At 32.4% G+C, this 25142-nt stretch overlaps 1 protein-coding gene and 2 long non-coding RNA genes across 4 annotated transcripts; 2 read left to right on the top strand and 1 right to left on the bottom strand.

Moving 5' to 3' along the window:
• Nucleotides 1-1977: 1977 nt before the first annotated feature.
• LOC143084860 (heat shock 70 kDa protein 12B-like) lies at nt 1978-13166 on the bottom strand. Of its 2 annotated transcripts, XM_076260917.1 has the most exons (10): nt 13008-13165; nt 11431-11614; nt 8770-9066; nt 8040-8088; nt 7176-7231; nt 6356-6430; nt 5846-6183; nt 4913-5131; nt 3552-3693; nt 1978-2687 (listed from the first exon to the last, which is right to left on the bottom strand). In XM_076260917.1, the coding sequence occupies exons 1-10, from the start codon at nt 13047-13049 to the stop codon at nt 2026-2028; spliced, it is 2064 nt and encodes a 687-aa protein (XP_076117032.1). In that variant the 5' UTR covers nt 13050-13165; the 3' UTR covers nt 1978-2025. The 2 variants fall into 2 exon arrangements, with proteins under 2 accessions (XP_076117032.1, XP_076117033.1); XM_076260918.1 differs by lacking the exon at nt 6356-6430 and having other exon boundaries at nt 13008-13166.
• Nucleotides 13167-13948: 782 nt separating this feature from the next.
• On the top strand, nt 13949-16960 carry LOC143043068 (uncharacterized). The gene is made up of 4 exons (XR_012968172.1): nt 13949-14052; nt 15370-15431; nt 16140-16254; nt 16858-16960. It is a non-coding gene; the product is annotated as an uncharacterized LOC143043068 (long non-coding RNA).
• Nucleotides 16961-18409: 1449 nt separating this feature from the next.
• Nucleotides 18410-19723, top strand: LOC143043067 (uncharacterized). The gene is made up of 2 exons (XR_012968171.1): nt 18410-18528; nt 19149-19723. It is a non-coding gene; the product is annotated as an uncharacterized LOC143043067 (long non-coding RNA).
• Nucleotides 19724-25142: the final 5419 nt, after the last annotated feature.

Below are 25142 nucleotides of genomic sequence, written 5' to 3'. Positions count from 1 at the left end.
TTATAAAAAAGAAGATTTGGTATTATGAATACCAATGAGACAACTCTCCATAAGATACCAAATGACACAAACATTAACAAATACAGGTCATCGTATGGCCTTCAACAATGGGCAAAGCCCATACTGCATACCAAGCTGAAAAGGCCGCGACATTACAAATGTAAAACAATGCAAATGAGAAAACTAACTTCCTAATTTATTTTATAAGCATTGGAAGATTAAATATCAAGTCAGTTATAAAGGATCTTGATTGCGTTTCAAGCAATCTCTACACAAAAACTATTGATGCAAAAAGGTGAAATCAAAATATGATTTAATAACTGAGCTAAATAACGAATTCAGATGCAAAACACAAAATGTGAACAAGCTTTGAACTTATAGACTTTTTAAAAGCAGTTTTTGTACAGAGCAATTTCAAATACAGGAATAACATTAACAACTTCCATATCTCTGTACTGGGTTTTTTTTTATGTTGTAACAGTTTAATAATCAAAGTCAAAAATGAACTGACAACTCAATGAAAAAAGCCAGAATATTCAACACAACATTAAAAACTCTTATCACTGAGCAACTAAGAACACAGGTTTGATATCAGTTCCCCTCGAGGGGGAAAATGGACATGCTCCGCATGGGACACCCGTCGTTTTACTCCTACGAAACACGTTAATAAGTAATATCAATCTGATGACTCGTGCATATATGGGGCAACAGATGAAAATCATAAGTAAATTCTTAAAACAACTTCCTGTCCTCCCCTCAAATATCAAATGGTACTGCCCTAATATCAAACTGAAACTATTTTAAAGGCGCTAACCGTCCATTAGCATAAGACAGTGATATAACAGTACAACACAAGAACAAACTATAAAAAAAATGTTGAAAAGTGCTTAACTCACCAGATGGATACAAAACAGAAATACATCTAAAAAACACGGATTTGTCAACATAACAGAACTATAAACAACTGTCATACAAGTATGTAAGGTTTTAAACAATTAAATCCATTATTTTCCCGAAAAAACGCCTGTAATATGATTATATATTGTATTCAAGGGCTTGCATTTGATATCTTGGCCGTTTGGTCGTTATGAAAAATCTGTTTCAACTTAGATAACGGATATTTTTCATTTGTCGTTTCCAAAATCAAGTCATCTTCCCTAAAACGGGTACCACATATGGAGTAGGTTCTGCTTACCCTTTCGGAGCATCTGAGATCCCGCCGGTTTTTATAAGGGTCCATGTTCCTCGGCCTTCAGTTTCTATGGTGGGTTGATCGACTCCGTTGGTTGAATATACCTCATCAAAGTATTCCATGAGGGAATCTTTTACTGTAGAAAGAATGGCGGTAAAAACTTAAAATTTGGATTTAAAAAATGGAGATTAAGTATTAATTGCAGTAAATTAAATGTCATTTATTTTAGACCTAGCTCTGTTCAGCGTCTAATTTTTGCTGTGGTAGTCATAGTTTAGTCTATGTAAGTTCATACAAATATTTAGATGTATTGTTCACTGAACATGTAACATGCAATAAAGCTGTTTGACTAAAATGCATCAAGTGTTACAAAATGTACAACCAATATTGTTTAACGGTGCGTCGATATTTGGACTTACGGAACATAGACTATTAATAACGTTCAAAAAGGCTAGTAAAATATTCCTTGGAGTGACTAAATTGACAAGCAATACTGCAGTACAGGGTGATTTAGGATGGCATTCATGTTTTTCTAAACAAAGAATTAAATTATTAAGATTCTATAAACTTGAAAATTCAGATAATTTATAGTGATGTTTTACGTAGACAGTTGATATTGTATGTTTAGTTTGTATGACGCAAACACTAATACCACGCTGGTGTTTGCCCCCGATACAAAAGGGTAGTTTTTCAATAAATATATAGAACTGTTTAGTACTCGGGGGATTTCTTGTACCCATTTCATGTATTATATACGACTAAAAGATTAACAACAACACCAAACAATAACTGAAACATTTATAAAACATAATCATATAAAGAATATAATTATATCATTTCAAGTTAGCTCGTTTTGAACAAGGTTTAATGTAATTGGGATTATGACCATATAAAACAGACCCTTTCACAACGGCTAAATCAACATCAAAAGGCGGATATATTATTTCTACGTCCGGAAATTCGTTCTTTAATTTGTCCCTGATGACATAAGAATTTGAAAATCCTCCCACTACAATGAATGTTTTAATTTCCACAGTTCTAGCTTTTTGCAAAGCGTATTTGATATCTTCAACTATATCAGAAGCAACTTGTGAGATAAATGTAACAATTAATTCCCGATCAATCCTCATTCTATCATTTACCAGAACTAGCTTATTATAATACTTCGAATCTTTTAATATTTCTTGAAATTCCTTTCCGCGATGTTCTCTGCAAAGTTCATTTAAAAGATTTAATGGAAACTTGAATGCAATTTTTGTCTTTTGCGAACTTATTGATAGTAAATTGTTTATATTTTCAAATTCATCTAGTAATTCCAGAAAGCTGCCTTTTGTTTTAAAGGTTTTTATTACATTCTCCCCAGCTATTTCTTCCAAACAAGAAAGTATGTGTTTATCCACTTTTTTCCCACCATTAGCACTTCCTGATGGTTTGGAAATTTCTTTCAAATTTCCATGTTTTGAAATTCTGTGGGCAGTTATGTCGTCTGTTCCTCCTACAATTGTAAGTACTTATATAGCAGGTGTATAGTTAATACGCATATTATTGAACAAACCCAATATGTAAATGTAAATTCACAACTTTTTGACAACTGGCGATCTACAGTTTTACATATTTCATAAACATCACTAAAACAGTGTGTTGTCTTCATTTGTTTTGGTAATGTGATAATTGTTTCGATGATAAATACATCAAATATTTTATAATGAGTATAAGAATGTGTACAATACATCGGAGAACGCCTTTACGCATTGAAGTCATCGCATATAAAGATACTGCCATGCAATTTCAATTTGTTTAGTGAACTATTGCTAAAGATTTTGTCAGGTAGACAGGGTTTTTTTCTCTCACCCTTATACTTAAAATAGAGCTCAGGTTGAAGGTTAAAACCTATTGCATATGCTTGTGCAGTGCAATTGTTCGTCATTCATCTTTGATTTTATGAAGCTGAGTCGTAACGAATCATAATAATTAGTTGGTCTGGTAATTCAGTAGCTTACATTGATACTATGAGCACCAATTGTTTACAACATTTATACTTTCAACTAGAAATCTAAACTGGAGATTTAAAATCTACTCTAACATGTCTCAGTTTGTTGGAATAAACCCGAAAACCATGTACTTATTTCAAATGAGATTTGGGATTGATTTTCTTCCGTAATTTATTAACAAAAAATAGGAACTTTATGGAACACGACTCGTAATTCTAAAAAAAAATTGATTGAAGACGTTTATTTCGACAAAAAAGAGATCCTTACGAACATGAAAACTTCGAACATTAGATATACATTTGTTTTATTGAATTTCGGGGGTTGGCTGTCTCTTTTTTGTTGATTAAATGGCATGCAAATATACGTACCTCCTAAATCAATTACCAAATATTTCTTAGGTAACTCTGTAACTGATTTCTTTAGTTTATGTTCTTTGATAAGATGATGAATATATACGGATGCAGATTCTGATTCGACCACAATCATTAGTTGAGCATGTGGTATCCCTGCCTGCATTGAATAAGCAACAACTGATTTTAAAACAAAAAAGACTTATCACAAGAACTAATTAACTTTACTTAAGTTGCAAACTCTACATTAATCCCAAAATGAAGTCTTAAATACTCCACCATATAAATGCGGAAGAGAAGAAACGACGAATAGCACTCCACATATTATTGTGTGGAAAAGTATTTATCTTATTAATAAATATAAAACTATTATCATGCATACTCAGAAAATCTGTAAAACACACTTCAAATTTCTCTGATTATGGTTTTAAATATACATATATCACAATCGATTTTAATCTCATCTTCACATGTAAAATGTGTAATAATGTATAACATCGGGTAATGTCCAGTAGATGTACATTAATCATGTTAATTATCATGAATTTGACGCATTGGCAGGTCAGAGTAAAAAATCAAACTACTTTCATTCATTGTGATTTGTACCGTCGTCCTTTCCGACGATGATTAAATCATTTATTCTGATTTAAAACTTGTTAAAAATTTTATTCCGTTCCATTTCGTTCCACACGCAAAGTTCAAGTTGCTCTGATAAATTGGTATTTAACGGAAACGAACGGAAACAGACATCTATGTTATGTTATATCTATTGGGATAATAATTTTGTGCACTTTTTAATAAATAAATGGAAGAAAATGTGAATGAGTCACATCTGATTTATTAAAATTAAAGAGCAGAAAAAAGACCGAGAAATACATAGATTTCTTATGAAGCATCATTACAACGACTTAACTGAAAGCTGACGCTCGAAGAGTCACCACATAGAGTTGGCCTCATGACATATAAAAAAACCGGTCACATTTTCAATTTATTAATGCGTAAAGTAAAATTTCAACTTATTGTTTTATTCGTACTTGTTTAGTTTTTTTGTTTTGTTTAAACAGTATTTATTAATCAAAAATTACAACATTAAAGTATTACAATATTACATGAAATTCAAATATGGGATTCAGAAACAAGTTTTGAAAAACTTATATAAATCCGTCTCTTGTTTGATTACAGTTTGGTTCATGATATCATAATTAATTACGCTACAACACTTGATTTCTTTTCTGTTGTACAAAAATGTCTTTTTGATTCTTCAATAAGGTACATTCTAATTTTGATTATTTCTCTTCTGGGACAGTTCTGATTTATCGACATAATATGACGCTACTCCATGATTGTATTATAATTTAATTCTGCAGAAATGAACTTACCCTTCCTGCGCATGTACGCATGAAGGTTTCAGCTCTATCAGTCCATACAGCTGGAATGGTCAAAACCCACTGAGTGGTATGATTAATCGAGATACTGTAAAAGTTTTTAATTTCTTTTTCTGCGCGTTTCTTCAGCAGTCTAATCATGCTTGAGAAAACTTGGATGGCAGGAACAGAGTGTCCTTTAATGTCCTTTATTGTCATTTTTTCCGTAATATTCTAAAAAACAAAAAGGGGTTCATATTGACTCTGAAAGCAAGAACCCAAGGGTTTCCGTTTAAAAAAATATTTGTAGGCTCATTGTTGAAGGCCGTACGGTGACCTATAGTTGTTAATGTCTGTGTCATTGTGGTCTTTTGTGGATAGTTGTCTCGTTGGCAATCATACAACATCTTCTTTTTTATATAATGTGTATTTAATTCGGAAAGTCCTTTATCAAATGGCTAGATACCAAAAAAAAACAAATACACCAAAGAATTGAAAAACATCTCATTAAATATATTCTGGTTTAATAATTTCTCTGATTTAGGGGTAGGTTGAGCCATAACGCATATATTATCTCTGCTGCATTATTCATGTTCCTGTTCTAATCCATGTGCCTTCTTTTAAGTATGTTAACCAAACACATGTTCATATGGCACTGACATGATTTATAACAAACCTTTCCTTTTATACATTTTGACATTATTAAGAAATTAGGTTTAAATTCCTGAGGGAAAGTTGACCTAAGAGGGACTTGGCTTTTTAGTTTTCAGTTTCTGTTTTAGCTCGTATGCATCCTCGGCTTGTCAATATTCAACTCAGTGTTCATCATAAAAGTAAATCCAGAAAAGCTCTTCAAAAGCATGACATTTATAACGTGTTGGATTCATTTTTAAAAACAACTGCTGGGATTCATAATGTAACACTAGTCTTACACTTAAATATAACTACCTGAGCTTCATACAGTTTCATTTTAAACTTATCTACAAATAAATAATTGTCATCTTCCTTGTCATAGATATGATCACTGTATTCTTTTTGTGCCTCATATCCAATATTTATTGGTTCAAAGTCTTTACTTAATAAGATACATGTTGGTGTCTTTGGAGAACATAATCCTCTGGTTCCAGAGTCCCATGGTTTATTTAACTGTATATCAGAAGGAGTAGTTGAAATACTGTATGCATACACGGATGATGTTGTACCAATATCGATTGCTACAACAAGTTTTAAGTTACCAGTCACCAAAGGCATATCTAGAGTTCCTTTTACGCACAAAACATGCACACCTACAAAATCAAATAAAAGACGGTTTTGCCAATGTTTGTACTGATGTTATACCATGAGAATATCAAACTGGTGAAGAGTATCTTTTATTTCTTTTTAATTCATACAATATTTGATTTATGGCAAAATGTATATCATGTATTTGAAATATTCAAATGAAACCAGTTAACTCACCAAACATAAATATCACGATCCCGACAACAGCGGTAGCCATACATGAAAGTATAGCAACAATTGTTTGCTCTCTAACTGGAATATAAAATAAAAACAAATATCTAATTCACAGTCAATATAAGAATAAAGGTTCATTGTAAACTATTGTGTTTTTATTTATTGACGTTTCAAATATGTATTTTAAATACAAGCATAATTTCATTTGTATTTCGGTAGAAATGTGCTTACTGAAAATTATGTGTTTTTTTTTTATGAGTCTCTTAATATGAATACTCAGTTGGAAGTATGTTGACAAATATTATCCCCTTTTATGTTATTCAATAATTATGTACATCCTTAACGTTGAAGTTATCATTATCCTAGAAAATATGCTGGGAAAAAACAACAATTATTATTTTGTATAACTTTTTAATACTCAATGTTATTATACCAGGTTAAAATACTTTAAATATAATATAAATGTAATGGTAACTTTATGTATGGGTTGTTATATCCATGACCCTTCAATGTTCATAATATTGAATACAATGTAACAAGTTTCAAAAAGTTCTGCAATGTTTTCATTGTTGCGAGATGCTTAAAAACTAAGAATTATAAGCATTCGTATATTTTCGTTCTTTCTGTCTGTAAGTTAATATGTTTCGTTTATTTTATTTTTTTTTACTTCCGACTGTGCTATTTCCCTTGCATCTAATTTTTTGTGGTTGTATATGTTATCATGTTATGCGATCCCTTATCTCTCATTAAAATAAAGAAATGCAATCAGTTAAGGGATCTTTTGAAATTATTCAAGCACAGTTATTCGAAAAAACAGCTTTACCTGGACCATGTTTGAAATGCAAACTTGATGGTTCTGTGTGATTAACTTTACTTTCGCTGTAAATAAATATTAATATATGAACATTAACAACATTGTACTTTAATCATAAAAATAAGATAATGTTATATAATTGTTAATAAGACAACTCTCCACAAGAGATCAAATGACATAGAATTGTCTTTTCTGGTAGTGTTTCTTGAACGAATTTTACATCTTTTTTAAACCAGAAAATGATTGTAAACACTTGTCCTACCTCCATGACAAATATGATATTATCACCACAACCCTTATATATATATATGTGATGTTAGTGAGATCATTTAACTTTAAAACAAATTAATAGGTTGATACATGTTTTCATGTGCATGTATATTGGCAAAATCCTCGTCTTGAATTAGAGATTATAGGTATTGACTTGTTTATCATCTTAATAACGTGTGTTCTTGTATTTGTCTTTGTCAATCATGAACCTTTACTACTACTTTAGGCGTGCCTTAATATATTGATCCCGCAAATGTATTGTTGTGCTGTGGTTATTTTTTTTATTCTTCATTTTTGTTGGTACCTATTTTGGTTTTATTTTGGTTTGTTATGTTCACACATTGTTTTCAATATAATTGAATGTATGGGATGTTTAGATAGCTATAAAACTATGTTTAATCCACCCTTTTCGAAATCAGGAAATTCACGAACCAAGTCAAGAATATTACAGTTATTTTCCAATCTGTTGTTGTGTTTAAGCTATTGATTCTGCTATTTGATAAGGGACTCTCCGATTTGAATTAGCGTAGGAATTTTGTATTTTTTTATATTAAGCTTTCAAAAATACCTTTAATTCTAGTTCATTTGAATTTTGTTTATTACCTATATGATACTGACGATGAATGTACCTCCACTCTGATACATACACGAACTGAAATAACAGTCAATACATTACATACATTGAAGTATAAGTTTAAGGCGGGATTTTTGACAACTTTTGTATGTCATACTCTGCGTTGTTGTACTATAATAGTGATGTCATCAATCAAGGCAATGGTCATCATATGTCTGCTTATGAGCTAAGATGCACTTTTTTTGTCTCACTTTGTATATAATATATAAGATGCTTATGTTTTTGGAATAAAGTTTTATTTCTACTTTTGTCCTTAAATATGATAGTAATTCTTCTTGAGAAATAGTAACTTCTTTATTTGGATTTCAACTTCATGTATGTTAATTGTAATAATGCTTTATTATGTTTTTTCCAGGAAACGAAAAAAATATCAAATGTACTATACTAATAGAAAAATCAGTTGTTATTTTACTCTTCTTGATCGTCTCAGATCAGCCTAGACTTTTGATGGGGTCAGTTTTTAGATTACTGTTGTTTGTATTTTTGGTCGTTTTCATTTTTTTTGCCATGGCGTTGTCTTATTAGCTAACGTGTCACTTTGGTATCTCACGCATATCTTTTTATCGATATTTGCATGTTGAACTAATACCGTGTTAGATAAAAATCCTTTAGTTTTGCAGGGTATGATTATGTTTAGAAGATGAGCAGAGCACATAAAGACACTCAATCGAAACATTTTTTATATATTTTCGAATTTACCTGATATAGGAATGTCTTTGTCAGCATCATGATAACATGAACAATCTTCTACCACAGGGAGGCAGCCACAGGGATCTCTTGGTTGGATAACAAAATGGAAACCGTTCTTGTGGTCACATTGGCATGACCTATCAGCTACTTTTGAAACATTGGGAGAAAGTATTTGACCTTCATCATTACATTTTGATATATGATATAAACAACGACTGCTTATGTTAGCCCACAGTGCAAAAGGTTGATAAGTATCAACAAAACACGGCTTGGTAGTACGCGCACCAGATATAACGTACTTTTCACCTATAAAAAATAATCAATGTTTTATACTAACCAGCATAAAATTACATTTATGTACATAAGATCGACAAATTTGAATTCAAGTCGTACTTTTTCTTCTTATAGGCTTGATTGTATGCTGTAATGTTTTGTATCAAGCGATGTATTTGATACAGTTATTTTCCAAATCCTGTCTAGAACCATTGATTTACATCTTTTTAGACTTCAGAAGAAATAAAAATAAGTTCAACGTTATAAGAAATCAAAACCAATATACATTATACCTATGACATTCTAAAAATAAATTCTAGTGTAAATAATTGCCATTGTTGATAAGCATCTCCAAATTGTGTATACGAGTCTACCGGTAACTATTAATCTGAAGTACGACGTGATGTCCGTCAAAATGATGTTTTTATTAGTTGTTAGTGGCTTTGAACTAGCTATCAAATAACTGCGAGTACTCTCAGATCTGTTCATTGTGTCTTTTTGTGTCGGGATGTACAAGTTCCCCGGCCACGTCAACTTTTATTTTTGTCCATCTGATGAGTTAAGCCCTTTTCAACTATTTTTTATAGTTCGTTCTTATGTTGTACTGTTATACCACTATCCCAGGTTAGGAGAGGATTGAGATCCCGCTAACATGTTTAAACCCGCCACATTATTTATGTATGTGCCTGTCCCAAGTCAGGAGCCTGTAATTCAGTGGTTGTCGTTTGTTTATGTGTTACATATTTGTTTTTCGTTCATTTTTTTTATATAAATAAGGCCGTTTGTTTTCTCGTTTGAATTGTTTTATATTGCCTTTTATAGCTGACTATGCGGTATGGGCTTTGCTCATTGTTGAAGGCCGTACGGTGACCTATAATTGTCAATATCTGTGTCATTTTGGTCTCTTGTGGACAGTTATCTCATTGGCAATCATACCAGATCTTCTTTTGTATAATACTGCATGTGCCATATCCTTATTATAATCATTAATTTGAGTTTAACAGAGAATATCTTTCTCAAATAAAAGTGATAGTTTCAGATACAGTATTTGGGTCTCCCTAATCAGCAATATGACAGTTTGATGTGTTTGAGCTTTTGATTTTGTCATTTGATTACGGACATTCCATTTTGAACTTCCCTTGAAGTTCGGTATTTTTGTTATTTTACGCTTTTCTACATATACGTTCAAACTTATACTGTTACAGGGAAAACGGTAGTATTTAATTTTCCCAGCATTAGGTTGGCCTTTTGTGTACCCAAGGCAGGTAAAGGGAGTCAAATTAGGAGCGCTGTGATTTGATGTAAGGGTACAATATATTTTTTATTTATCTATGAATAACTGCAGTGTGTATATTTACAATATAAATTTTGAAACCTATTGAAATATTTTCTAGAGAATTATTCGAAAAGACTTGAAAAATGTCATAAATTTGGTGCAAAATGACGGTGGGCATGAATAACATAAACAAGCTCCGTTAGAAGTTTGTCATGATACTATTTGGCTTTAATTTTTAAAACACAATAATAAAGTACTAACACAACATATAACTGTTTTATCCAGGTTTTTATCTTAAAAAGTGGTATATTTAGTAAATGTTAATTTTGTCGCCTACGGCAGAATGAATAGTACCGTTTTCCCTACAATCAAACGCAAATGTAGCATATCGCTGTTCGACGGCCACAAATCGATTGAGAAGAAAAAAATCAGGGTGACAAACTAAAAACGAGGAAAACAAATCAACTATAAAAGGAAAGCAACGAAACAACAGAACAATTTAATGCAACAAAAAACAAACGACAATGCAACATACATCATGTACATAGAAACAAACTATTTGAAAAAGAAAAAGAAAAGATGGTGGATTGAACCTGGTTTTGTCGCTAGCCAAAATTCTGCACTTTACCAGATAATTACGTTCGTTTTATGTGTCCCCCTTTTAGAAATATTGATAATCGTCATACAGGTGAGAGGTTTAGTTAGCTATAATACCGGGTTCAAACCCCCATTTTCTACATAAGAAAATTCTTGTACTTATTCAGGAATATGACAGATGTTATTCATTCGTTTGATGCGTTTAAGCTTTTGATTTGCCATTTTATGACAGATTTTCCGTTTTGAATTTTCCTCGGAGTTCATTATATATGTGATTTTATGTTATGCAACTGGCTTAAAAATATACCTATCAGGATATCCAAAGGTTATCCAAGAAAAAAAATACATTTTTTTATCTAAAATCGTAGTGCTAAGATAACTTTTTATCATACTATATAGTTTAATTTCGATTCTGAAAAATATGTTTTTGATATCCCGTAAAGCCGATATGAGTTCATGATAATATTGTTTTACAGAATATTGACCGGACTATTCACTTATAGCTTCTAAGTAACTTGTTTTACCTGGAGATGAATAATCTGCGATACGATCACAGGATTCAACATGTTTTAAACCATTGACATCATACAAACAAGCATATCGGTCAGAGGTATGTCTGCTACAGAAACCTTTGGCTGTTAAGTTTCTCTCTGAAATTTCTGGACATTTGATGTCATATACAAACACAAGACTACAGAATACTAATATCTGAAATTATATAAAATACATGATTTTTACATTTTTTGTGTTTTATGTTGTCTACAATATCTTCAATCAATTTCAATCATAACTACAATCTGTAAATAATAAACATTTGAGACAGACAATTGTATAGGCTGTATGTGAGGGGAAGAACATGGTCAAATCATAATCACCGGCAAATGATAAATTAAAATGACACTGTAAAGTACAACTGATTACCGAAAAAGTACAGACTGACCTAATCACAAAGTCTGTCATGTATACTCTTCAAGAGTTTCAATGTTATGGGGAAATTGCTTGGGTGACCAGACCAAACAGTCTAGAACTGAAACGTTCTTATATATACAACTGTATATCAATTTGTGCTAACTTTTACTATGTGTTCCCCTTTAACTGACTAAAACACAATCTTAAATAAACTGTTGAAAAAATAAATATTACAATTTGATGCTGCTGGCGAGACGTATAGTTGGATATAAAAGAAGCCAACCAAAGTGAGTGTAAAGAAATCAGTTCGGATACAAACAACAGAACATTCACGAAGTTTAATCATTGACAAAATATACCAAAGACGCTTAAAATTCAGCAATCGAAAAGGAGACACAAATTCAGGCAAATAAAAAGATGAAAAGATAATAAATAAAAGTCTATACAATTATGTTGTTAGTGATAAACTCTTACCAACAATTGATTGATATTCCAATATGAACAAACTTTGTCCCAGTATTTCATATTTATATTTCATAAAGCCAATGTATGACACACGTACCTAAATATATGTAAGAAGATGTGGTATGAGTGCCAATGAGACAACTCTCACTCCAAGTCACAATTTATAAAAGTAAATCATTATAGTTCAATGTACGGTCTTTAACACGGAGCTTTGTCTCACACCGAACAGCAAGCCATTAAGGGCCCCAAAATTACTAGTGCGGCTGCTTCTTTCAGATAATGGCCACAATCAACAAAATGATTATACCTGCATGGTTTAGTGCGCATGTTTGACAACCCCCTCCCTCCAAAATTTTGAAATTTAATTCAGCTTTGTCATCGAGGCTTTAAAGGCCTCGACTGACGGTGCTGATACGACCCCAGGAGGAAGAGCGTTCTAATTTACGGATGGTTCTCGGAAAGAATTAGTGTTTTCGATAGTCACAGGATGCTGGTGGTACTTATCGTGCATGTTTCGTGTCATTCTTTTAGGTGGTATTAGACTACCTTCCTTTGTGTTGGCAGAATATTTGTTTTCACCAAATTTGAGATCAGAATATTGTTTTTGAGAATACTAAACACATATGCAAGGCGAAGTTTAATGGTTGTATTTTAAAATAAAACGAAAGTAGATTTTTGTTTACATCTAATTTCTCATTTCAAAGAAAAAGAGTACAAAAATAATTACCTGATTAAAAATCAAATATGCAGAATTAATAAACATCGTCATAAAGAATTATGAACGTAATACAATGAGTACTCTAGTCCATACACTTTCTTCAGAACACCATAAAGGTCGGCTGGTTTTCTTTGCGTGTCTATTCATGATAACCATTTTATTACGTATATCGGTACGTCATCCGTGACTACTGTCATCTTGGGTAGAGTTATGTTTATTAAAGGTAAATAATCTATTTATACGCACCATTTTACAGGTAGATAGATAGATTTAAAGGAACAGAGGAAAACAAGTGCTTGTTGAATGAATTACACATGTCAGAATATCAATTAAGAAAAAAATTAGTTATCTTGACATGAACTTTATTTATACATTTGTGCATAGTACCTGCTTATTTATTATTTGTTTGGATATTTATTAGTGATCTCTATAATTTCGCAAACTGTTTGTATGTCCCACCTACGATAGTAGAGGGGCGTTATGTTTTCTGGTCTGTGCGTCCGTTCGTTGGTCTGTCTGTCTGTCTAACCCGCTTCAGGTTAAATTTTTGGGTCAAGGTAGTTTTTGATGAAGTTCCAATCATTTTGAAACTTAATACACATGTTCCTTTATGATATGATCTTTCCAATTGTAATGCCAAATAAGAGTTTTTACCCTAATTTAACGGTCCACTGATAACAGAAAATGATAGTGCGAGTGGGACATCCATCTACTGGGGACACATTCTTGTTTCTTATTAAATATTATTTTTAAACTAATGAAAATGCAGGGTATGTTTTATAGAAATTTTGCGTTACTATGGTTATCAGGCAATAAGTAATTTCATTGTATAATTATGTTTTTTTAGCGTCAAATTCTGCAGACAGGATGTTTGCTTTCCTCCGGATACGATATAAAAAAAATGAGAACAATTAACAATTTAACCTCAATGATACTTTCATACTATAAATATTTCCTTCTGGCATAACAATGGCTATTCTATCAACATGAGATCTATCATTTTATTTTGGTGGATGTGTTTACATGTGAACGGTGACCAATGTCACAGGACAAGGTAATGAAAAATCAAAAGAAAAAGCACTTTGTAGAAAATTATATAAAAACAAATATATTGCAAGGTATAAACGGATTTATTATAATGTTGGGAAAATGTTACACATGCACCATGCAGGCTTATCGGTCAAATATCAAGCTACAACTGCAAACCAATATGAGATTAAGAATAGATGACAATACAGTAAGCATCTCGTACAGTCCCCTTAGTGCAGAATGTATCACAATTCTCGAATGGTATATTGTATATAAAAAAAGCAATGTTCTGTAACAGATTCGTTGTTATCCTCTTTGTGAAATGTCAACCGCATTCTATCTTTTACTTTTATTTTGATATTGAATTGAAAACACCAGTACAACTACCCTTTGTATTGTCAGATTATCACATGCTGTAGGCCTATACCTGGACATCTTTGTCATACACCTATATATACCATATATGATGTGCTGTTTCTGAGTTATTAACCCTCATATGAACAAGATTGGCATTATCGGTGTATAAATAGTTCTCAATGGTACCAGGATTATAATTTAATACCCGTAAACGCGCGTTTCGTCTACATAAGACTCATCATTGATGCTCATATCAAAATGGTTATAAAGCCAAACAAGTGCAAAGGTGAAGAGCATAGAGAACCCGAAATTCCAAAAGTTGTGCCAAATACGAGTATGGTAATATAATCCTGGGAAAACAAAATCCTTAGTTTTTTCGAAAATTCAAAGTTGTGTAAAAGGAAATTGATTAAAATTACCATATAATTGATATTCATGTCGACACCGACGTGCTCATGAGTAAAACTAGTTGATGTCTGTAATTTAAGCATACACAGTAGAAAGGCGACAATCAAAACAAACCGAAAGAGGTAGGAGCGATTTCCCCTGAATTTGTTTTATTGAATGAAAAACAAATATGATACAAGCAACACACAGCAACTACTAAATTAAGTAGAAGTTTTCTCAGTATATTAAAATGTACTAATATAGTTAAATTGTCAATATGGCTATTCGAACGAGCATCATAGCAAAACCTCACCTTAAGATGTGTGTGGCAATTAGTTAATAAAGGCAACAGTAGTTAACCGCTGTTCGAAGTACATAAACCGATTGAGTGAAAACAAAGCCAGGTTACAAACTAAAACAGTCACTTCATCAGCATTAAAACAGAAATTAAGAAAGTCTGTCAAGCTGATCGTTATATGGCTTCAGTGAAAAAAATCAATTTGGTTACTTCGTTTTCATATACTTGTCTTATTTTTCCTATACAACCCTTCTACATATCTACATATCTAACTATTTTCGATACTCTGTGTATAATTAGAAATGGCAAAAAAGAATGGTTTTGTTGTAACAACCACGAAGAAAAGAATGGCATCTGCACAGGTAGGACACAAAATTCAATTATGCAAGTATCGACAATTAAACTTGAATAAACTTAATTGCTGTACTAAGGTAAATTAGTGGTGTTGATGACTATGATGATGTCGGGGAAGGTTATGGAAAAAGCACAAAAACAAACAAAAAACAAGCTATCTTCACTATATAAGCACATATTTTCACTGAACTAGTACATAATTTATTGAGGCGCCAGGTGAAGCCCACCTTCAGGTGCAGAATTTATCGCTGTTTTGAAGACCCTTGGTGGGATTCGGTTGTTTAATGTCCGTTCTTTGGTCGGATTGTTGTCTCTTCGATACATCCCCATTTCCATTGTCAAATTCACACAATTGATCAAGCGTTATCCACGATACAGACATGAAATTTTAGCGAAAATGTTATATTCAGTTACATTTGTGAAATTTGAAGCGACTGTCAGACAAGTGAGAGATATAGCTATATTTAAAACCAGGTTTAATCCACAATTTTCTACATAAGAAAATGCATGTACAAAGTCAGGAATATGACAGTTGTTTATGATGTGTTTGATTTTGACTTTGCTATTTGATTAGGGACTTTCCATTTTGAATTTTCCTCGGAGTTCAGTATTTATGTGATTTTACTATTTACATACGTGTTCAATATGACTTCTTTTTTAATCAGCCATATCTTTTTAGTCGGGTTTTTTATTTACTTAATTTTATCCGTAACTAGAATGTGATGTTGGATACAAGGCAGTAGACGATTCACCTTGTAAACCTTGCTCGACTGGAACATGGGGGAGAAAATGCAGAGGAAACTGTCTGATTGACTGTACCTTTGTCCAAAGGTTTGTTGAATTCAAAATGCGGCAAAAAACATTATTTTGACGTGATTGGAGTTTAAAAAATCAAGGCTTTGAAATAAAAATGTAATAAAAATAATTATACTTAAACTATTCATTACCTTTAAAATTTATTATTCCAGTGTATATTTAATTTGACAATTAATGATTCAGATATACTCGTCGCCAAAATATAAGAGATAAATTTGAAAATAGTTTATACATATAAAAAAGTACAGTAATACTTTGACAAAGAACCAATGCTCAGCAAGTAAATGCATTTGAAAGGTTTGTATGTATAATACACACACGTTTCAATCATGATTTCATATTTAAACTTAGTGTAACCATGTAGAGAGCATCTGTAATGGCAAGAAAAAAGAAGGGATTTTGCGATAATGCTGACCATGTAAATTCAACAATTACAAAACGGAATGCTAACTGTAATAACCTCATTTTGAAAACGTGAAAGCAAACCCTGCCTATTCATATACATAGGAACACTTGAAAGTGAAAGAAATATAAAAGATATGCAGTTGTTTATATGTGACTATGACAAACTCTTTTGCTCAGATAATGACTATGTGAATATCAAGTATCTTTTGTTAGATGTGATCGTGTGAAGGGATGTGTTAACATTACAGCAACAACAGCACAACCGAAAAGTGAAAGAATAAGGCAAACTGGTATTTTATGTAAAGCATAAGTGTGAATGAAACAGATCACGTGATATCCACCAATGAGACAATAACAAATACACATCACCAAAGACATCTAATGCAAACCGGGTATCCCGGTCCAAAATCTTCAGAAGGATCTGAATCCAAAGTAGCAATTGCACTAAATGTAGAAAATTTGTAAGAACAATCACGATCCTATTTTCATGGATGGAGGACATGCTCTGTGGGATTCGGATGCAGATTGAACTTACAAATTGCACTAAAACAAAGTGTAGTTGATCCTCGGCATTCTGATTCCTCCTCGGAATTCGGATCGGAATTCTTGCATTGTAATTAAAGAGCAACAAAGCAGTCTTCCTCAACACAAATATTTCCATACAATAGGTAACACACAAGTATAATCCGTTCAACCGCTCTAATCAGGTATAAACTATGCATAAAACATGTAAAAAAAACTTCCTATATTACCTCGTTCAACTTATCACTTGCACTGTAAATCGCCTGTACCATGAGGGGCTAGTTGTTCCCGTCATTATTGTTTTATTTTTTGCTACAAAGCACAAGGTATAGTATTAATGGACATTGCACTTAAGCTGACATGTATCTGACCAACGTCTTTTATGAATTTGGTGTTCTTCGTCTACTTTCTTGTTGATCGTTAAAGGTCTTGTTACTGGAAACTACTGAAGTAGTTTTAAATAAACGTCACATGACTGATCTAACACAGGAAAATTCAAAAATCGTATAAGTGCGATTCACATTGCGATTATATGTTGAACTTCAATGAACTATTGTTGATACCTTTTTTTAATCAGATTCACTAGTAAAATACACAATGAATTCAGAAATCGCCGACTGATAGTTCTCAACATGAATATCATCCATGGATATTAAAATCATGAATAATTGAATAATTGTTTTATATATACTAGAGTGTCAATGAGACAACTTTCCATCTAAGTAACAATATGTAAAAGAATACCATTATATGTCAGTATAAGGCCTTCAACTCAGAGCTCACAACGAACAGCAAGCTATAAAGGGCTCCAAATATGAAAAAAAAAGATTAGATATGATTGTCAATGAGTAAACTCTCCACAACAGACCAAATGCTACAAAGGTCTCGAAATGACAAATGTAAAACCATTCAAACGAGAAAATTAACGACCTAATTTATGTAAAAAAAAATGATTGAAAAACAAATATGTAACACATCAATAAACGACAACCACTGAATTACGGGCTCCTAACTTATGATAAACAAATACATAGATAAAAAACGACTGGTGCAAAACCATTCAATCAGGAAAACCAACGGTTTATTATCTATTAAAAACAAGAAACGGTAAACACTTACTAGTAAGAACCACATCAACAAACAACAACCACTGAACAACAGGTTCCTGACTTAGGGTAAGTGCAAACGAATGCAGCGGGTTTTAACTAAAGTATCAGACATAGAATATGTTTATTATCACGTTCATGTTTGAAACTTACTATTATTTTCCAGGAGTCACTGTTGATAATTATAGTACAAAAGTTCATGTGTCTACCCAGAATAACACACCACAAAAGAAGAGCGATGATAGTTTTAGTGGAGGTATTTATTCTACGTAAGGTAGATCAAAGCAGTAGCCTCAATTGACATTTGATTGGATATGCACTGTTCTGCATGTTTTATTCAAATGACGTGCAGTTGCATATGTCTGTATAGCAAAAAAGAGTGATTATTTATAAAGTCAGTAATAAACATTAGCTCTTAATCTATACATAAATAGTGCATAAACTCATCAAAGATAACAGAATTCAATTTTGTTTTTACGCCAGACGCGCGTTTCGTCGACAAAAGACTCATCAGTGACGCTCGGATCCAATAAAAAAATATCATAAGACTCTATCAAAAGGTTTGCTAAAACAGTTTTTGATGCACTTTAGAAAAACATAAAAATAGTAAGTCATATAAGTACATAAAGAGATGTAGCTATAAGAGATCGAGTGGCGAAAGATAATTGATGATAGATGACTGTGTAAAGTCCATAGGCAACAAACATTACTGCTTTGTGTCAAGTCTGTAGAACTATACTTATGAATATGACCGAGTAGAGACGGCATCTTTTTATATACAATACGATATGAAGTGCGAGGTCCTGATGAACAATACTTTTCTAATTGTGATTGCTTTTTTAGTGTTCTCATTGTCAGGTTTTATTTATATTATAGTTATACTACAGCGAGAAATGATCATCTATACTGTAGGTGGGGGATCGTTTGTCATTTTGATTACCATTTGTACCATGTGTCTATGTTATAAAGAGAGCATTAAAGATCATTGTATGGTGTATAATGTTGGTAACCATAGTGACAATCGACACCAACAAGATGAAAATTATTATGACAGAGTTGACGAGGAAAATATGCGTAATACTCCCATGATATTGAGAAATGTCAACAGAATTTCGAAATCCTCTTCAGAATCCGACAATGTAGATATCCTGGAAGATGGCTATCTTGAACCACATCAACCAGTTGTTCGTGAAGACGAATATCTTGAACCAAACCAACCAGTTGTCCGTGAATATGACATTACGAACGTACTTTATGTGATGGGTGAACAAATAGAAAGACGTTCTGAAAGTGGCAGTAATACTTCACTCAAAAGTGGGGAATATTTAAATCCGTATCAAGCAGTAATAAACAATTTAAATACTCATGAATATGAAACAAGACATATTCATAGGAATTCATATATTTCGTTGGCAGACAATGATATTGTCTTTGAAACATGAATAAAGGAATTAAAATGTAAAATGTAAATTATTTGTAATAGCTTACTGTATGTAAGAGAAAACAAATAATGTGCTGCAGTTAAGACAAATTATTTTAAACAACAATGAATGATGGGTCTGCTTAAAAGAAAACAAAAAAAACATTAGTGTGTTGCCTTTTCGTTGTTTATTGCCGTATTATGACATAGAGTTTCTCAAAACTGCTTCATTTTTACTCTGAATGATAGTTGGCCCAGTTAGTAAGTAAGTACATTTATATGTATAATTATTTCGAATGAAAGAGATATATATAACTTTTCTTTACAACTATTTGTCTAAATGTTATCAAACCCTTGACCGCTCACACTAGAGGCGAACACGCTAACACAAGACCACCAAGGTTATTGTAAATAAAAAGAAATAAAGATATTGCAAGCAAATATTTTCTCCATAAAAATATTTTGATGATAATAATACGTCAACAATACAGTAATCCAACGATAAAAATAACCAAAAGATGTCGATTCAATTTGGCGTTTGTTTTTTGTTTTTGTTGCACTTCAGTGTTCCTGTTGTTCTAATGGTTTCTTCTAATAGTTGATATGTTATTCTTAGTTTTAGTTTGTAACCCGGATTTGTTTTCTCTCAATAGATTCATGACTTTTGAACACCGGTATACTACAGCTGGCACCCTAATTTTACGATCATTCATTTTTTAATGCAAAATCAAAAAAGGATCTTAGAATATCCTGAATACAAATGCGATGTGTCCTAAGTGTGTCTGTGATGTATATTCCTCGTTGGTTTTATTAAAAATCATTGTCTAAGTCAAAGACAAAATTTAGATATTTAATTTAATTTAAGTTCGAATTACCTGAGAATACCTCAATAATCTCCCTTTGATCAATTGGAAAACCCACCTAAACTTAAGTAGGAAACTAAATCTGATTACTAGTATCTGAATACTGAAAATGTTGAAAGGGTTTCTAAAACGGAGTGTGTAAGTATCTTTAGTTATAACTAACTTTATACGTTATACATTATATGAACTGTTAATCTAGAGTTGTTCATTTATTCTCGACATGTACAATGTCATTATTTAAGAATTTTCTATATTCGAACTTGATAATATGAAGAAATATATATCATAACTTTGCACCTTTCTCGTGTTTCTATTTATATGTCAACGACGATAAGAAGCATCCAGCTTTTTCGATCTCAAAGTAATAAAATCGGAGACCTATGAAGAAGAATTTCAAAGTTTTGGTGCGTCTTTTATCATTATTTTTCTTTAAATTCTGATTTATCAATTTCCCACACTTGTCATGTTTGTTCTTTATTTCTTATATCTTTTACAGCTTGAGGTTTCTGATTATTTTTGCTTCGCATCACGGTGTGGAGCCATTATTTTCAGTCGAAATACACGCTATCTTGAATAAATTACTTATCACGTATAGATTCTGATTGGTTGCATTATAATGAGGCTGAGATATAGCAACAGCTATTGGCTTTAATGAGATAAACAATTACAGACTTTTCTTGTCCAGGATACGACATCAAATGCCGGAAAATTAACTATGTTTATTTCAGTTCCGATCAACTGTACTTAATTCATGTTCGTTATATTATGCATACATTTCACAGAATTCAATATTGAAATATCAATTATTAATACGTGTTTAATTGCTTTGTTACTCTACAATTTGCACGATTCGCTTGCTAAATAATGTTCTTATACAATGTTTACAAACATGCATTATCTGGTTTTTATAACTTCTGACAATATAGGCACACCTCCAGAAAGTTACATCTCAAGAGTCGTGTCTAAATTTATAATTGCTTTAAGATTTTTTTTTAAGCATGGGTGTATAACGCACACTCTTACATCCATTTCATATTAATCAATATCTAAAAATACCACATTTCTAATACTAATTTAACAACCACATGCACACATATTACCTTAAATAGGGTTCTTCACGGTTAGTTCGGTCATATTGGAAAGGGGCTGATTTTCATAATTGCGGTAAAAACTAAAAACGGTGTGAAAAATACGGGAAAACATCATTAAAACAGAGCAGTTGCTGTGGAACACACATATGATTTCCCATACTTTCATACTATACATGTTTAAACCCGCCGCAATTTTGCGCCTGTCCCAAGTCAAGAGCCTATGGCATTTGTTAGTCTTGTGTATGATTTTTAAGTTTAGTTTCTTGTGTATAATTTGGAGTTTAGTATGACGTCCATTATCACTGTTTACATAGTTTTGAAGGGGCCAGCTGAAGGACGCCTCGGGGGCGGCAGTTTCTCGCTACATTGAAGACCCATTGGTGGCCTTCGGGTGTTGTCTGCTCTATGGTCGGGTTGTTGTCGCTTTGACACATTCCCCATTTCCTTTCTCAATTTAATACATCTCTCTCTAAAACATCTGCCCCTGCCCAATATGACCGAACTAACCATGAAGAGCCTTATTAGTATAGAGCGAAGCAGTCCATAGCTTTTAAGAAATATAAAACTTGTGTAATTTTTATATTCCATCAGCTCCATTTATCTCCCGTTCAACTTTTAGATACATCAAGATTATTCTTTTAATTATCCGGGACAGTGGCGAAACAGTATAATATAAGATCAAATTATTAAAATAAGTTGAAAAGGACAAAACTCATCAGATCGATACAAAGCAGAAATACATCTAATAAAAACTTAGCGTTGACGTGGCAGGTTACTTATACAAATCCAAAAAAGAATACAGATCTAAAAGTACCCGCAACTACTGACAATAAGTTCAAAGCCAATAACAACTATTACAAAAATCATGTATCTAGGTCAGTTTATGGGGAACCACTAGTGGTAGGTATATGATATTTGGTATGCAGTTGTATAAGCATTGGCAGTGAAATACAGGCTCCTGACTTGGGACAGGCACATATATACAGAATGTGGCGGGGTAGAAAAAAATGTAAGCAGAATCCCAACCCTTTCCCTAACCTGGAACAGTGGTGTATACGTACCAATACAACATAAGAACAAACTATAAAAATCACTTGAAAACGCTCAGCTCAGCAGATGGATACATACAAAAACACATCTAAAAAACAGAGTGGACGTGGCCGGATACTTGTACATCCGAACAACAAAGAGACACTAAGTACAGATATAAGGATACTCGAAGTTACTGACAGCTAGTTAAAAGCCAATATCAACTAATAAATAAAATCATTCATTAAGGATTAAAATATCAATTAATACTCATCTAACATCCAATGTTGTTAGTGTAAAGATATCATAAACAGTCAGAGCAAAACACCACCTTATGTCTGTTTGTTTTGTTCAAACATTGTTGTCAATGTTATTGAATTTTGCGCGACTGTCGTATAAGTGAGAGGTCTAGCAATATATATTAAACCAGGTTTCATTTGAGTTCGGTATTTTAATAAATTTACTCTTTTCCCCATATTTATCATGTTTATCTGAAAAATAATGTAACATTCCATCGGAATATGGTTTGACCTGTCGAAAATCTCTCAGAAAGTTGAGGCCTTTTGTTCGTTAATTATGGTGTTGACCGGAACATTCTCAAATAAAAAATTAAATTAACAAAAATTCTGTTTTACAAATCAACCTACAAAAAAACAAATCAGTTAACGTGCAAAACGGTGTAACTTGAATTACGACACAATTATATACTTTGAGGGATTTTAGTTATTATGTTTTATAGCTAGTAAAATAGCAAACCGTATTTAGTCTGAAATCTGTTTTTTTTTTATCTTTATCCTTTTGGGGTCAACCCTGATTCAAATTCCTCACTATCGTTCTAGACAAATAAGTAGTAATTTGATACGGACACTTTTTAAAATGTGGTATTTAAAGTTGTTCTCAGAAGTTGTTTTAAAAAAAAGAGACCGATAATAAATTGAAGTTTTACGAACAAGGTTACTGACAAGATTTAATCATTTATAAAGTTGTCTTGTTTGTAGACCTTTCAAGTCCAAATGGTATCGTTCGTCTGTCTTTTTACAGTAAAGTTACAATTAAATTTTTGAAACGGTTTAGAGTAGAATTATATTTAAAAGAGAAAATGTAATATTTTTACATACTTTTTTATTCTCAGATAAGTAAGAAAATAATTGATATGAATAAAATTGAGAAAGGAAATGGGGAATGTGTCAAAGCGATAACAAACCGACCATAGAGCAGACAACAGCGGAGGCCACCGATGGGTCTTCAATTTAGTGCGAAAAAACCGAACCCTTAGGTGTCCTTCAGCTGGCCCCTAAAAAATATGTATACTAGTACAGTGATAATGGACGTCATACTAAACTCCGAATTATACACAAGAAACTAAAATTAAAAATCATACAAGACTAACAAAGGCCAGAGACTCCTGACTTGGGACAGACGCAAAATTGTGGCGGGGTTAAACATGTTTATGAGATCTCAACCCTCCCTTATACCTCTAGCCAATGTAGAAAAGTAAACGCATAACAATACGCACATTAAAATTCAGTTCAAGAGAAGTCCGAGTCCGATGTCAAAAGATGTAACAAAAGAAAATAAATAAAAGGCTGTATGGTGATCTATAGTTGTTAATTTCTGTGTCATTTTTGTCTCATGTGGAGAGTTATCATATTGGCAATCATACGACATCTTCTTTTTTTATATTCTAGCAAAATAGTTTCCACATCCACAATTTAAACCACACCAAGAGTTTGTCGAACCCATCTAACAAACTCATGGGCACCATCCTTGCAATTCGATCGAGTTAATAATTTCAATCACTATACCTGTCCAATGCAGAACATACAGTTGAATTGAGATCTGTAAATCATGTATCAATTATTTGAGCTACACACGAAACATCGTCGTTGTAGAAGTTGTATACAAAATACCATTAGTAGAAAATGTTAGAAGTTTGAAACTGGTACTTAATGTCCCCCTGCAGATTGACATTGTGAAAAGTAGAACCACAAAAATGCAGAACTCCGAGAAAAATTCAAAAAGGAAAGTCCCTAGTAAAATGACAAAATCAAAAGCTCAAACACATTAAACACTTCAAACATATCAACCTTATAGACTGACAAGACAAGGCAATGCTCGTCAGCCTTCAAAATGCGGCAAGGATGAAAATAACAAGCAATGCTTATTTCTTACGTTAAAACGGTAAATACTTTTCAGTCTATAAAATGCATGCGTCCGAAACTCTTTTCTTAATCTTTAACATTAAATTGATCGGCGATTAAAGCCGGACTTGAAAGTTATTGTGAAACAACATACCCTAGATTCTGAGTAAATCAGATTTAAATTCGAACGATCTGTTAGAGAACAAACATTTTAACTCTCTTTACTAATTTGGTTGAATCTTGTGCGAGTTGTGAGAATAAAGCAACTTTGAATGCAGGTCTGATGAACTGTTAGGTGCTTATATCTTACTAAATAAAATGGTAAA

This window comes from Mytilus galloprovincialis, chromosome 8 (genome assembly GCF_965363235.1).
Source record: "Mytilus galloprovincialis chromosome 8, xbMytGall1.hap1.1, whole genome shotgun sequence".
Classification (NCBI taxonomy): Eukaryota; Metazoa; Mollusca; class Bivalvia; order Mytilida; family Mytilidae; genus Mytilus; species Mytilus galloprovincialis.
This window is presented reverse-complemented; position numbering and strand designations above follow the sequence as displayed.